Consider the following 16,086-nt stretch of genomic DNA (forward strand, 5'->3'; position numbering starts at 1 on the left):
AAAAAGGTGAAATGCTTCTGGGAGATGATATATAATGAGATGAAAAAAATGTTGAAATATACATTTATAAAGAAACCAGAAGCATTTTTACTGGGCATTGTTGGGAGTGATATAAATAGAAAGGAATATAAGCTCTTTTTATATGCAATAACAGCAGCAAGAATATTACTGGCCCAAAAATGGAAGCAAGAAGAATTACAGACGATTGAAGAATGGAGGATGAAGTTAATGGACTATGCAGAACTAGATAAACTAACAGGAAGGATTCGAAACCGGCGGGACCAGAAATTCACGGAAGACTGGAGTAAATTTACGGACTATTTGAAAAGTATTTGTGAAGCTCAGACGACGTTTGTAGGCTTGCAAGAAGTTTTGTGGGGAGTATGATTGGAAGTATTGCAAAAATGGAGAAGGGGAAGGATGATTTGTTAAGAGACTTAAAGGCAATATAAAGTTAAGAAATGCATAAGAAGAAGTTAAAACGGTGGATCATCAGAGGTGCTGATGGAAGTCTAAAAAGATTGTATAAGTGATACGTTTTCTGGTACATTTTATAATTTATATGTTAAGATAAAGGTAAAGGGACCCCTGACCATTAGGTCCAGTCGTGGCCGACTCTGGGGTTGCGGCGCTCATCTCGCTTTATTGGCCGAGGGAGCCGGCGTACAGCTTCTGGGTCATGTGGCCAGCAGGACTAAGCCGCTTCTGGTGAACCAGAGCAGCGCACGGAAACGCCCTTTACCTTCCCGCCGGAGTGGTACCTATTTATCTACTTGCACTTTGATGTGCTTTCAAACTGCTAGGTTGGCAGGAGCAGGGACCGAACAACAGGAGCTTCCCCCCTTGCGGGGATTCGAACCACCGACCTTCTGATCGGCAAGCCCTAGGCTCAGTGGTTTAACCCACAGCGCCACCCGTGTCCCAATTTATATGTTAAATCAATAAAAATTATTTAAAGAGAGAGAGATTCAGCTGCGCAGGCTGTTGCTGCTGATGCGACTCAGAAAGTCTTTCCCATCAGCCTTTGTTTTTGCTGATGATGAAAAGCAGCCAGAAAGTGACAACTGGCCTGTGTTGCCTCCCCAAGCTCCTATCCGAGGAACCCTCAGTCCTTCCCGAGCTCCATTATTGTCTCCAGGAGTCCAATTTCAAGACGGGAACCATCCGTGGGGACTTCATATGTCGCTGGCCACGTGCGGAGAGAGGAGTCTGGCTGGCCGCTGGCCAAGCCCAGACAAAGGCCCAGTGAGAGAGGCACACGTGGTCGGTCCTGAGGGACGCCTTGCCGCTCAGCAGCCTTCCACAACTGGGTGCCCTCCAGATGTTTTATTGTTATTCGTTGCATTTGTGGCCTTTTCCTCTAAAGAGCTCAATGGGGCGTACAAGGTCTCGCCACAAGAACCCTGTGAGGCAGGTTGGGCTGAGAGGCAGGGACTGGCCCCAGGTCCGCTTCAAGGCCTGTGGGTGGGGATTCGAACCCTGGACTCCCAGTTCCTAGTCCCACACTCTAACCACTGTGCCACACTGCCTCCAGTCCAAAGTCATATTCAAAAAAATCCCTCTGTAATGTTCTTCCTGCGAGCTTCAGTTCTGGTTCGTGTGTTTGTTTGTGTGTGTGTGTGTGTCAAGTTTAGTGGTGAAGCACAGAAGATTTCATCTTAAATCCCTCCAGACTGAGAAACACCCTGCTCTAAGAACCCGCAGAACTGCTGGAGGTCCCTGCAGGCCTGCCTTTCCCCGAACTGGATGTCCTCCAGATGTTTCAGACTACAATCCCCATCAGCCCCAGCACCATGCAGCTGTTCTCGCCGGGGCTGATGGGAATTGTAGTCCAAAACATTAGGCATATGCACAGCTCTTAGCTAGATAGTCTGAGCTGGCATAATGGCAGCTTTTGATGTTCTGCTTGCGCGTACAGTCACAGTGTCATAGAACTGTGGAATTGGAGGGACCCCCAAAGGTCATCCAGTCCAACCCCCTGCAGTGCAGGAATCCCAGCTAAGGAATCCTTGAGGGATGGCCATCCAATCTCTGCTTTAAAACCTCCAATGTGGGCGAGCCCACCATCTTTGAGGTAGTCACCTCCACTGTCAAACAGCTTTTACAATACAGTGGACGCTCGGGTTGCAAATGTGATCCGTGCGGGATGCATGTTTGCAACCCGCAGTGGCGCGTCTGTGCACACACGGGTTGCGATTCGGCACTTCTGCGCATGCACAAAGCACAATTTAGTGCTTCTGCGCATGCGTGACTGCCGAAACCCGGAAGTAACCATTCCAGTACTTCCAGGTTTTGGCGGGTCTGAAGCGTTTGTAACCCGAGGCATGACTGTAATAAGAATAATTTATTATTTATACCCTGCCTATCTGGCTGGGTTTCCCCAGCCACTCTGGGCGGCTTCCAACAAAATATTAAAATACAATGTTATTCCTAAGGTTTACTTAGAATTTCCTTTCTTGCAATTTAAACCCATTGGTTAGAGTCCTCTCCTCTGGAGCATCAGAAAACAAGCTTGCTCCGTCTTCCACGTGACAACCCCTTTATGCATTTGAAAATGGCTATCCTATCTCCTCTCCATCTCCTCTTCTCCAGTGGACTTTGTTTTGTCCTTGTCTCCAGCTCCTTCAACAGCTCCTCATCAGGCTTGGTTCCCCCAGACTCTCTATCATCTTGGTCGCCCTCCTCAGCACACCTTCCTGCTTGCCCATGTCCTTCTTACACTGTGGGGCCCAAAAGTGCCATCTTCGCACTTGAATTCGCTCTCCCACCAACGTGGATGGCTTTAAAAGAGGATTAAACAGGTTCATGGAGGAGGAGGAGACTACCAATGGCTCCTAGCCCTCTGCTCTGAACACCAGTTGAGGGAAGCCACAGGAGCCAAAACGGCTCTTGTGCCTGGATCCTGCTTGCTGGTTTCCAATTAGGGGACTGCAATGGGTGGCGCTGTGGGTTAAATCACAGAGCCTAGGGCTTGCTGATCAGAAGGTCAGTGGTTCGAATCCCCGCGACGGGGTGAGCTCCCATTGCTCGGTCCCTGCTCCTGCCAACCTAGCAGTTTGAAAGCACGTCAAAGTGCAAGTAAATAAATAGGTACCGCTCCGGCGGGAAGGTAAATGGTGTTTCCGTGCGCTGCTCTGGTTCGCCAGAAGCGGCTTAGTCATGCTGGCCACATGACCCGGAAGCTGTACGCCAGCTCCCTTGACAAAAAAATGAGATAAGCGCCGCAACCCCAGAGTCGGCCACGACTGGACCTAATGGTCAGGGGTCCCTTTACCTTTACCTTTAAGAAGATCAAACCAATCCATTCTGAAGGAAATCAGCCCTGAGTGATCACTGGAAGGACAGATCCTGAAGCTGAGGCTCCAATACTTTGGCCACCTCATGAGAAGAGAAGACTCCCTGGAAAAGACCCTGATGCTGGGAAAGATGGAGGGCACAAGGAGAAGGGGACGGCAGAGGACGAGATGGTTGGACAGTGTTCTCAAAGCTACAAACATGAGTTTGACCCAACTGTGGGAGGCAGTGGAAGACAGGAGTGCCTGGCATGCTCTGGTCCAGGGGGTCACGGAGAGGCGGACACGACTGAACAACACAACAACCTGATTGGCTCCTGCAAGAACTAGATGGGCACTTGGCCTCATCCTGCCGGCTCCTCCAATATTCTGATGTTATGTTCTTATGAAGTTCCTTCAGTGGAGACGCCAAATCCTAATGTTGTTGATTTTTCTGGCTGAACACCAGATGGCACCTGAGTCCTGCTTCTTCCCTCCTTCCCTTTCCAAGAAGACTTTTTCCTTCGGGGTCATCTCCGTGGAGCAAAAGGGCTGGTGGCACGTCTACAGTTCACCACCCACCCACTTCCTCATCTTCCTCTCCATAATTATATCGGTGCCCCAGATATTACCAGTGGAATCGGCCAGGAGGGCCAGTGAGAAAAGCCTCACCCTATCAGGTGGTGCTATTAAAGGAGGAGAGCGCAAAATATGGTCTGAAGCTCAACATCAAAAAACCCAAGATCATAGCCACTGGTCCCATCACCTCCTGGCAAATAGAAGGGGAAGAAATGGAGGCAGTGAGAGATTTTACTTTCTTGGGCTCCATGATCACTGCAGATGGTGACAGCAGTCACGGAATTAAAAGACGCCTGCTTCTTGGGAGAAAAGTGATGACAAACCTAGACAGCATCTTAAAAAGCAGAGACATCACCTCGCCAAAAAAGGTCCGTATAGTTAAAGCTATGGTAGTGATGTATGGAAGTGAGAGCTGGACCATAAAGAAGGCTGATTGCCAAAGAATGGATGCTTTTGAATTCTGGTGCTGGAGGAGACTCTTGAGAATCCCATGGACTGCAGGAAGATCAAACCTCTCCATTCTGAAGGAAATCAGCCCTGAGTGCTCACTGGAAGGACAGATCGTGAAGCTGAGGCTCCACTACTTTGGCCACCTCATGAGAAGAGAAGACTCCCTGGAAAAGACCCTGATGTTGGGAAAGATGGAGGGCCCAAGGAGAAGGGGACGGCAGAGGACGAGATGGTGGGACAGTGTTCTCGTAGCTACGAACATGAGTTTGACCAAACTGTGGGAGGCAGTGGAAGACAGGAGTGCCTGGCGTGCTCTGGTCCAGGGGATCCCGAAGTCGGACACGACTAAACGACTAAACAACAACAACAACAACATTAGAGGAGAGCCATTTGCAAGCTGCTTTGTCTGCCAGAACCGCTTTATTCCTCCCCCCCCCCCCCCCCGCCCTCCTTCCCCTCCGAGCTTGCCAACCTGTGGTCTATCCATGCGCAAAGGCGCATCTGCCTGCAACACCACGCTGGCACGCAAGGGTTAATGCCCAGCTGGTTGGGGGCTGGGGATTGGCTGCGGCCGAAGCCAATGGGGAGTGAGCATGGAGGCTGAAAGTCACCCTCGGCAAGGATTTGGGTGGGGAGGGAGAGGGGAGGGTGACAGGCAGGCCGGTCTTGTCTCCATGCCACCTCGCAGCCAATCGCAGCCCGGTGGGGCTGGCTCCCCACCACTGCGGCGGCTGGGCATTGGCTGGCGTGCTTGGCAGGGTGGGCACCGCCAGCCCTGTGCAACCACCCCGAGGGCCAGGCTGGGTCATGCTGGCCCTTTGGTGCACTCTAGCCTGCAAGAGGCGGCCGGGTGTGTGTGCGCGCATCCTTTCAGTGACAAGGCTTAAATAACCCCCTTGCCAGATCCCCTGCTTGCATTGCTCCAAAATGACAAACCCTTTGTTGCGATGGAGCGCAATTCATGCGTGTGCAAGAGGCTTAACTTCAGACGGCACCTTTCCTTTCGATTAAAAACCTTTCAGGCTGGGAGGGAAAGGCAGGCAGGGAGCGGACTGTTCCAAACATGAATCCATAGCAGGCAGGCACCTGGCAAATGTCAGGCCTCCGGGGCCTGAGCGGTGGCAAGGCAGCAGCTGAGACCGCCACCGTGGGCTGTTGTGGGCTAAGAGATGCCACCACCGATCTCTCCTCAGACTCAAATTTAGAGAAGAACCTCAGCCTCGGGACACTCGCCGCTGCGTGCAATAGGACAGCAGCAATCTGGGCGGCTTCCGCAAAGACCAAAAAAACACTAATATGTCACACATTAAAAACTTCCCTAAACAGGGCTGCCTTAAGATGTCTTCTGAATGTCAGGTAGTTGTTTATCTCTTTGACATCTGGTGGGAGGGCATTCCACAGGGCGGGCGCCACTACCGAGAAGGCCCTCTACCTGGTTCCCTGTAGCTTTCCTTCTTGCAGTGAGGGAACCGCCAGAAGGCCCTCAGCGCTGGACCTCAGCGTCCGGGCAGAATGATGGGGGTGGAGACGCTCCTTCAGGGTGCAGCAAGATGCTGCGCATTTGAAATGTGCTATATTAGGTATGTGGGTGGCACTGTGGGTTAAACCACAGAGCCTAGGACTTGCTGATCAGAAGGTCGGCGGTTCGAATCTCCACGACGGGTGAGCTCCCGTTGCTCAGTCCCTGCTCTTGCCAACCTAGCAGTTTGAAAGCACGTCAAAGTGCAAGTAGATAAATAGGTACCACTCCGACGGGAAGGTAAACGGCGTTTCCGTGCGCTGCTCTGGTTTGCCAGAAGCGGCTTAGTCCTGCTGGCCAGATGACCCAGAAGCTGTACGCCGGCTCCCTCAACCAATAAAGCGAGATGAGCGCTGCAACCCCAGAGTCGGCCACGACTGGACCTAATGGTCAGGGGTCCCTTTACCTTTAGATTAGCATCACCAGAAACGAGGATTCGCCGAGGTTTTCTAGGAGAGGGAAAACTCACCAGAACAGTTTCCTTTGATGCTTTCCCGAGGCACCTGATAAATTATGCCTGGCTGTAGCGGTTCTGGATGCTTTCAGAAGAAAGCAGGAACTTATTAATGCCATTATAGAATCATAGAATCCTAGAGTTGGAAGAGACCACAAGGGCCATCGAGTCCAACCCCCTGCCAAGCAGGAAACACCATCAGAGCACTCCTGACATATGGTTGTCAAGCCTCTGCTTAAAGACCTCCAAAGGAGGAGACTCCACCACACTCCTTGGCAGCATTAATATGTGTTAATACTAGGCTAGAACTCATGGGCATGCAATGATGAAGCAGAATGTCGGAAGGTCCCAGGCAGAAGGTTTTAATTCACGCAGCGCGAGGTGAAACTATGAATCTCCCAACAGTTAGTTTCATTGAAGAATCTCAGCTTCTGGTTATGAGAAGAAAGGGAGGGGAACGTCTCTCTATCCAATTTCTCCACACTGTACATAACTGTATATGCTCCCCTATCCCTTTACTACCTTTCTTTCTAAGCTAATCCTAGAACTGCAGAGCTGGAAGGGAACACCAAAGGTCATCCAGCCCAACCCCCTGCAATGCAGAAAGCCCAGATGTTGCCTTCCTTCCGGGGGGCCTCGCTCAAACCCCGTTTCTTTGCCATCATGGAACCAGAGGTAGCCTCTGGGGGGGTTCCCAAGAATTTCCCTCCAACTAGCCTCCCAACCTTAGGGTTAAACCACAGAGCCTAGGACTTTTACCCTTTACCCTTAGCCCCCCATCCTGCTTAACATCAGCAAGGCCCTCAGACTCCATTCCCTGGGATCCTCTGACAGCAGCCTTGGATTTCAAAGGAAGTCCCAACCCCTAAATTAGGAGAGTGTTAAAAAAAAAAAGAAAACAGGCACCCAAACTCTCCTTTGGGATTTTTCTGTTTTGAAACCAGTCCAGGGTTTGCCACTGCACACAGACAAACGCTGTGTCAGCAGAAATGCCTTTAACTGGGCCATTTCTGCCATGCCCCTTTCAAAGAGGGACGAGAGCCCAGCTGGCAACGGCTTTTGCCAGGCCAGCACAGCTTTACGCGTCTAATTATTAGGGAAATGGGGGAAATGAGCCTGCCCAGGAAAATGGATTGCCCATCTGTGTCCTCTAAATGTCAGCAGAGGCTCAGCGATAAGGGCCCACTTCACCCAAGCCGGCGCATTGACGCAAACTGGAGTGCAGGAGGTCGAGGGCCGAGATAAAGCCAGATTTAAGTTCTGGTGCAAGTTCTCCCGGTCTGATTTTGCAGCAAAGAGTTCTCCTTCCCTAAGGTGGCTTTGTAAACATTTCCAGCTATGGGTGTTTCATTCTTTTACTACAACTCCCACTAAGGGACGCGGGTGGCACTGTGGGTTAAACCACAGAGCCTAGGGCTTGCCGATCAGAAGGTTAGCAGTTCGAATCCCTGCGACGGGGTGAGCTCCCGTTGCTCGGTCCCTACTCCTGCCAACCTAGCAATTTGCAAGCACATCAAAGTGCAAGTAGATAAATAGGTACCACTCCGGCAGGAAGGTAAACGGCGTTTCCGTGCTCTGCTCTGGTTCGCCAGAAGCGGCTTAGTCATGCTGGCCACATGACCCAGAAGCTGTACGCCGGCTCCCTCGGCCAATAAAGCGAGATGAGTGCCGCAACCCCAGAGTCGGTCACAACTGGACCTAATGGTCAGGGGTCCCTTTACCTTTACCTTACAACTCCCACTATCTGTGACCATTGGCTGCACTGCCCAGGGGGGCTGATAGGATTTGTAGTGCAAAACAGCTTTTGGGCAACAGGTTGGCAAAGACTGTTTAATTCATCTTTTATTCCACAACTGAAGGCAGTAAACCTCACTACTACTACTACTACTACTATCATTATTCATTCATTTATTTATATCTCCCCATCCTCATTTATCCTGCCAACCTAGCAGTTCGAAAGCACGTCAAAGTGCAAGTAGATAAATAGGTACCACTCCTGCAGGAAGGTAAATGGCGTTTCCGTGCACTGCTCTGGTTCGCCAGAAGCGGCTTAGTCCTGCCGGCCACATGCCCCGGAAGCTGTACGCCGGCTCCCTCGGCCAGTAAAGCGAGATGAGCGCCGCAGCCCCAGAGTCGGCCACAACTGGACCTAATGGTCAGGGGTCCCTTTACCTTTACCTATCCTCACGACATCCCTGTGAGGTAGGTTAGGCAACAGCTAGCCCCCAGGTACACACCCAATGAGCTTCACAGCCAAGTGGTGATTTGAACCCTGGTCTCCTGGGTCCTAGTCTGACACTCTAACCACTACACCACACTGCCTTTCACATGGCAAAGTGGAAATTTGAAACAAGGATTAACTTGTTTCAGTTGTTACCAGCCGAACGCTAACCAACAAATTCAGCCCCCCAGTGCCCAAAGAGTTTCTCAGAATTAAAATTCTGGAAACTCTGGATTCAAACACAATCAAATTTAAATGTCTGTGCAATTTCACCGCAGTTCTATATGCCAGTCCAGTCCTGTTTGATCGTTCAACCTGCTTTTCATAAGCTTTGCCGCAAGCAGAAAGGATCTCTTGATCTTCTGAGGTCTAAGCCAGCTGGCAGGATCACTTCTGGGGCAGTTGGGCGAGGCTGCTTTTTTTGGGGGGGGGGGGTAAAAATATTTATATACTGCTGTGTCATGGAAACGTATCACAGCGGTTTACAACAATATAAAAAAGTAGAACAAGTTAGGTCTCAGAATTTCAGGTCCACCAGTCTCTGGGTGGCTTCCCACATGCAGGGACAATGGGGGAAAGCCCGTCTTATTATGGGAATCTATTTTAAGAGCGTTAAGAATAGCCTGAGGCTGGATCAGGCCCAAAGGCTCATCTAGCCCATAATACTCTTCTCTCAATGGAACAACCAGATGTCTCTGGGAAGACTGCAAAAAGACTTGAGCACAACAGCACACTAAGCACTTGTGATTCCCAGCTTTCAGTGGCATGTTCGGTTTTAGGATTCGGCTATGGCATATCACAGAACAAAAGGCATGGCTCCTGAGCACGTGCAGAGCGCTACCGCCAGAGCAACCCCAGCCCACTACCTCAGGAATCCGGGTTCAAGGGGTGAGATTTTCAGGTCATGTGTTGCAAGGCAGGTTTAATTTCAGCAGGGCTTCTGCAGGAATTGATGCGAGCAAGCCGGCACACGACTCCAGAGAACCACCTTTGTACACACTTCTTCAAGTGCTGAACCAAATATTCCTGCGCTAACAAGTTCCTTCCTGGGAGGTTTGCCTGCTACGCCACCCCTTTCCGAAACCAGGCAGCTAGGCTGCAGAGTTCTGCATGCTTTCCACTGAACTGAGCAGCCTTTTCCGCCAGGAACCTGCGCAGGAACCAGATGTGTGTCTTCCTGTTCATTGCTGCTGCAGAGGCAGTGAGAAGAGTCACCCTAGCCAGGAATGTCTGCCCTGGAGGACTAAAGCTTTGACCCCCCAAAATACAGATGATAATAATATATTTTTATGTATATGCCCCCCATCCACTCTGGGTGGCTTTCAATAATTAAACTCTCTCTATATATATTAGAGGGACGCAGGTGGCATTGTGGGTTAAACCACAGAGCCTAGGACTTGCCGATCAGCCCCCCCCCCCCACATGATCAGCGGGTGCCTGGATCCCAGTGACCAACTGCTGGCGAGCTCTTCCGCGACTCGGATTCTGGCAGTCCAGATTCCGCGATTCTGGCAGTCCAGCGGCGCACCAGCAGGGAGTTCCGCAGGTTTTTCCCAAGGCAAGGAAAAAAATAATCAAAAAATCCCAACCCGCTTTGCTTTTTCGGTGGGTTCCAATACAGGCGTCCCGTTTGCAGCCGCGTCACTTTAAGAAAATGCTAAATGAGCGTTTTTGCCTTTGAGAGGCTGAACAAAGCAGGCCAAAGAAACTGATTGTTACCTGGCGCTGAGTAGCTCAGGGGACGGGCAGAACCTCGCACACTTTTAATTACGTTTTAAAAAAAAAATAGGCCCGGGGAAGCTTCCTTCCCTTCCTCATTCCAGTATAGTTGAGTGAAAGCTACGGGCGGTTCCTCAAAGAAAAGCACTCTGCACATGCTCAGGAGCACGCTCTTCACTGCGCCTTCCCGCGGGTCGACATCCTGGCTTTGAAAATGGCAGGTCCCAAGAGAATTGGCCCCGATCTCCCTGCGCTCTCCTTTGCTTGGCGCGTTTGCTTCCCGTTTTCCTCTTAGCCCGGTCTTGGATGAAGCGGGGCACTCTGCCCATGCTCAGAGGCACCCTTCCTTACCAACACGCGCCCTCCCCATTGCCTGTGTGGTGGGGGGGAGGAGAAAAAGCTCCTTCTTCTCCTGGCGCTCCAGGGCGGCGTCCCTTTCCAACAATCCCCATAATTTTCCGTGCGCCCTCGCCCCGCTGCGCGTTTTTACGCAGGCGGCGGCGGTGGCGACGGCGCCTTTAAGCGGCGCCCGCTTCCTCCGCCTGCCGTGTGTGAGTCGTCCGGCCCAGCCCAGCCTCCTCCTCCTCCTCGGCGTCCTTTTTCCTTCCCCTTTTCCCCCTCTGCTCCTCCTCCTCCTCTTCCTCCCTCCTCGCGGTCTCCCGTCGGCGTTGGCAGGCTCCTGCGGGGGGCGCTCTCTTTCGGCTTCCTCCCCAAGCCCCCCTCCCCGCCCCGACCGCCTCCAGCCCGCCTGCCGATGGCGGGGAGCCCCGATGGCTGCCTCTCCGCCCGCCCGGAGCCCCGGCAGCCTTAGGTGAACCCCGCCTCGGCTGGCGCAGGAGCAGCGGCGACGGCGGCAGCAGCAGCAGAGCCACCGAGCTTTGTGCTGGCGGCGGCGGCGGCAACGACGGGAGGGGGCCTGCCGGTGGCTCGGATTGCGCCCGCCCGCCTTGGACGCCCGCATCCCGGGCGGACCTCTCTCCCTCCGCAGCCCTCCTCCCCGCTCGGGAGCCTTATGGGGGGTGGCAGGAAGCGCCTCTGCCCTTTCCTGCCTGCGGGGAGAACGCGGCGGCCGGGCTGGGCGCGCAGGCTCTGAGAGGCAGCCCCGGCACCAGCAACTGACCAGTGGCCTTTGCAGCAGCGGCGGCGGCGACGGCAGCAGCCTGCCCTCCACCCCACTCCAAACATGAGCCCCTCCTTGGGGAAATAAGCCCCCTTTCCTCGGGGGCGCACGGAGCGCCTTTCGCCTTCTTCCCCCACCCATCGCATCTCCCTTTCCAGCGCCCTCCGTCCGTCCGTCCCTCCTTCCGCCGGCCCGGTGCTTGGAGGCTTCTATGAGTGTCCGCTTGGGGGGAGGCCAGCAGGAAGGTAGCCCCCCTCGCCCCCGCGGCGGCCCGGCTCCGGGAGGAGGAAGAGGAGGAGGACGATGTCTTTGCGCACCGCGCTGGCGACGGGCAATGAGCGCAATGCCGAGACGGTGAGTCCCGTTTGTTTACCGGGCGCTGTGTGTGTGTGTGTGTGCACGCGCGCGCGTGCAAGAGCCGGTGGGGTGTGTGTGTATGGGTGGGTGGGTGGACGGGGTGGGGTCGGGGTGCGCCGGTGGCCCCTGGTTTGGCCGGTACGCGCGCGCGCCCGCTGGCTAGCCAGATGGGGGGCTCGCTTTTGCGCCCCCAGCCACGGAGCTGGGCACTGCGGAATGACTGGCAAAGGCAGGAACCTTCTCTCCACCCCACCCCCCACTGCCCCATCCCCCAGTCACTAGGGCGGGCAGCAAAAATCATCACAGGCTTTTTTTCTCCCATCGATCCGTTCCGGGACAGCTGAGCCAAGCCCGGCGTTGTTTTCCGGAGGCGGCTCTCGAGGTGACCCACCGGGCCCGGCTTCTTGGATCTCTCCCTCCGGGGGATGGAGCGCGCGACCCCGAGACCTCCTTCACCCTCTTCTGATGCGGCCTGAAAACACGGGTGGATAAGCCGCAGGGGGAGGGATGGGGGGGATACCTCACCCTCCTAACATTCTCCCTTGATTTGGCAAAGGATCCGCCCGCGAGGAAGGCCTGATGCCATCGGGATGGGCATCGTGCCCAGCCCTGAATGCCCGTTTTGCTTCCTCTGGCCTGCTGTTGTTAGGTAACATTTGGGTCTGGCAGCCAGGAGGTTTGGCGGCTCTGGGTTGCGGTGGTGCCTGCCTGCCGGTCAGTCAGTCAGTCAGTCGGGCAGGGTGGGCTCTCTCCCATGCGCACACCCCCCAGGTGGGCAGCCAGTAGGGGATATTTGCGTGGCTGGTTGGCAGAGCCCCAGAGAGATGCACCTGTGTGTTCAGGGGGGGTCCTCTCTGAGAAGGCAGGGGGTTCTGCTAATCTCTGCAGAGCTCCATCCATGCGGCGGCTGCTCATTTTGATGTGATTCAAAGGGCCTTGGCTGCTGTCCGTGGGGCCCGGAGGGCAATCCTTTGTCAGCCATGGAGGGTTTAAGTGGGTGCTTTGGAGGCAACGTGCAAACGCTCAGGCTGGGGCCTGTGTTCAGGATCCAGGTGTGTGTCCCCCATGCCAGAAGGCCCGTACACAGTGGCAGGCCTACACAGAGAGGGAGCAAGCTGTGAAGTCGAGGGATTCTCAGCCTTCATTCCGCTGCCTGTTGTGAACCCCCAAAAACAGCACACTAAAGGCACCCTGGAGATTACAAGAGGAACGTTTTCCAAGCCAATTTGTTCAGAGTGCTTGGTCTCTCTGCTCTGGGGGAAACGCTCTGTTCCAAAATATTATTCCTCAAGGCTGCAAGATGGATGGCGACTTGGCGGATATTGTGTGGAGCTCTGAATGGCCACATACTGACCCACAAGGCTCACGCCTCCTGCACGCAGCTGGCAGTAGTCCCTCCCTCTGCCAAAATATGCCCAGTGGCACTACCAGAATCCTTCATGGCCAGCTCTACATCTTACTCTGAATATTAGGCATTTGGCCTTCCGGAAATTTAACACACGCATGCACACACAAGTCCCTAGCCCTTATGATGGCTTAGATAAGCCAAGAAACGGAATACATAGCTTGAGATCTCGGGCGCTGCAGTGTGTTTGGGTGAGAGAAAGCTCAGGGTGGTGGTGGCAGTTCAGGGGGGGTGAGTTTCTCCTTCCCCTCCTCCCGTGTGGAGTAGCGGGTCCTGGGACAGGCGTCTAGAGCAGCCTTTCTCAACCTGTGGGTCCCCACATGTTGTTGAACCACAACTCCCATCACCCCTAGCTAGCAAGGCCAGAGCTCAGGGATGATGGGAGTTGTAGTCCAACGACATCTGGGGACCCACAGGTTGAGAACTGCTGGTCTAGAGGCACCTTCCTTTAGCGCAGGGGGTGAGAGAGAGCTGCCCCAGGTTATAAGAACATAAGAAGAGCCAGGTGCTGGATTAGACCAGTGACTCACCCCGTCCCGCTTCCTTTTCTGACTGTGGCCAGCCAGGTGTGTCTCCTGGAAAACTCTCGAGCACAACTACAACTTTGGAGGTGTTTTTAAGCAGCGGTTAGATGGCCGCGGGTGGCACTGTGGGTTAAACCACAGAGCCTAGGACTTCCCGATCAGAAGGTCGGCGGTTCGAATCCCCGCGATGGGGTGAGCTCCCGTTGCTCGGTCCCTGCTCCTGCCAACCTAGCAGTTCGAAAGCACATCAAAGTGCAAATAGATAAATAGGTACCACTACAGCGGGAAGGTAAACAGTGTTTCCATGCGCTGCTCTGGTTCGCCAGAAGCGGCTTAGTCATTCTGGCCACATGACCCAGAAGCTGTACGCCGGCTCCCTTGGCCAATAAAGCGAGATGAGCGCCGCAACCCCAGAGTCGGCCACGATTGGACCTAATGGTCAGGGGTCCCTTTACCTTTACTTTTAGATGGCCGCCTGTTGTGTATGATCTAGCTGAGATCCCTGCATTTCAGGGGGTTGGACTAGATGACCCCTGGCGTCCCTTCCAATGCCCCAGTTCTGTGATTCCATGGCATAACTTTCACTGATCCTGGAATAAATTGCTTTGGGGTTAGGGGCTGGGAGGGGGGGCACAGACCTAACTACAGAATGCAGTTCTCACGGACAGAGGGATGAGAGAAGGAACCCCCGACAATTTCTGCTCTTTTAATACAATAACCCCAGTCTTAAAACATATGCTTTTGTTTTTACCCAGAGGTAAGTCCACTGGGTTTTATGACCAAAAAAGTATACGATAGGTTCTGGTTTTCGACTTTAAAATTCTCAGGCGAGCCACGGGCTTCCTGGGCATGTCTCTCCCAGCCTCGGTTCCCCTGTGTGCGAAAATCGTAATGGGACGGCCTACCTCTCAGGCTTGTGGCAGGAAGGGACGGGAAGGGCTGTCGCTCAACGCTTGGCATGCAAAGGGTCCCTGGAGCATCTCTGGGTAGGGCTGGGTGAGAGAGCCCTTGTCTGAAACCCCCGGAGAGCCCATCTAATCAATCAAGAGGGACAGAGATGAGCCAGGGGTCCGATTCAGTGTGAGGCGGCAGTGGCGTAGCGTGGGGGGTGCAGGGGGGGCCAGCCGCACCGGGCGCAACATCTGGGGGTTAGGGTTAGGGGGCGCAAATCCACGGGTTAGGGGGCGCAAATTACTTGCCTTGCCCCGGGTGCTGACAACCCACGCTACGCCACTGTGAGGCGGTTTCCTCTGTTCCTCAAGAAGGAAGCGTCATTGGCCAGGCAAGCCGCAAATGTACATGGTGATGATAATGAAGATAGCAGTAATAGAAGAAATCTGTTACCCAGTCTGATAGGCGTGTGATTCCAGTTGCATCTGGCATGCGTGAGAGAGAAGAGAAAGAGAGAGGAAGGCATGTCTTCCTTCTCCCCTAGACGGTTCATTGTGAAATCCAGGTCTTCAGCCGTCATGGCCCACGTGGCTTTGAACGCACAGGTGAGACCGGCTCCCAACCCAAACAACGCTAGTTCACACCTTTGCTGTTGTCACCAGAGGCATTTCAGGATCTCGGGCCCCACCCTGTGCTGCTGCTGCGGCTGCTGTTAGCCGTTCTCGCCAACAACAAGAGCTCTTCTCTGTTGCAACCACCACCACTGCTGTGTTTCCATGGAAGCGAAGTCCTTGCCACGGCAGCCACGTGGGCCTCGCCCCACAGCCTGTCTTCGGTGGCAGCCACGCTCAAACTCGCAGGGCGGTGGCGAGGAGAAGGGTGCCTCTGAGCATGCGCCAAGCCCTCAGTGCCGAGCTCGTCTCTGCCCGCCCGAGTTGGGGGCTCGGGGACTCTGCAGAAACATTCCCTGCGGGTCAAGGGACGCACCCAAAGGACAGCGATGGCCACCGGATGGCTTTGAAAGCGGATTGGGCAAGTTAACGGAGGACAGGGCTATGGTTTTCTCAGGTTTTGGGGTGGCGCTGTAGAGAAGATGCAGTCCTGGTCCTTGCGGTTGGCAGGTATTGCGAAGCCAGGATGAGGCCTTCTCCTCTGCCGGAATCAAGGGATGGGAACTTCCTATTCTGTTTCAACAGCTCTGAGGCTCAAACTCTGAGATGCAGCCATTGACCTCAAGGGCCCTCGGCTGGAGAATATTTCTCTCCCCGCTGACCCCTAGACCACGGCATGGCTGCCCACTGCTAGCGCTGACCTGCTCCTGACATATTTGGTTTATCCTCCTGGCCTCCTTCGCATGGTTGTTGTAAGCATTCCAGCGGTGGTTACGTGAAGTCTTTTACACGTGCAGAAACTAAGCATGAAGAAGATTATGACGGTGGATCAGCGTAGGGGGCAGGTGTAAGGGCCTCCCCAGAATCCTTTGACCTCCCAGCCAACAGGGAGTTGTAGCACATCTAGAGGGTGCAGGGTTGGGGAAATCTGATGTCAGGCCACATCGCACCATACAGTGGTACC

The 16,086-nt window shown here is 54.0% G+C and overlaps 1 protein-coding gene across 6 annotated transcripts in view; it reads left to right on the forward strand.

Annotated features, from left to right (window-relative positions):
• The first annotated feature begins 10,825 nt into the window (after positions 1-10,825).
• MARK4 (microtubule affinity regulating kinase 4) overlaps positions 10,826-16,086 on the forward strand; it is a 74,472-nt gene continuing 69,211 nt past the window's right edge. For 2 of the 6 annotated variants that reach the window (XM_083516157.1, XM_083516159.1), the window contains exon 1: positions 10,826-11,688. In XM_083516157.1, the coding sequence (XP_083372283.1) occupies positions 11,638-11,688 (51 nt within the window). In that variant the 5' untranslated portion in view covers positions 10,826-11,637. The remainder of the gene's footprint in view (positions 11,689-16,086) is intronic. The other 4 variants (XM_083516160.1, XM_083516162.1, XM_083516158.1 and 1 more) reach the window with 3 other exon arrangements.

Source organism: Podarcis liolepis (assembly GCF_965112155.1).
Source record: "Podarcis liolepis genome assembly, chromosome: 7".
In the NCBI taxonomy this organism is placed as follows: Eukaryota; Metazoa; Chordata; class Lepidosauria; order Squamata; family Lacertidae; genus Podarcis; species Podarcis liolepis.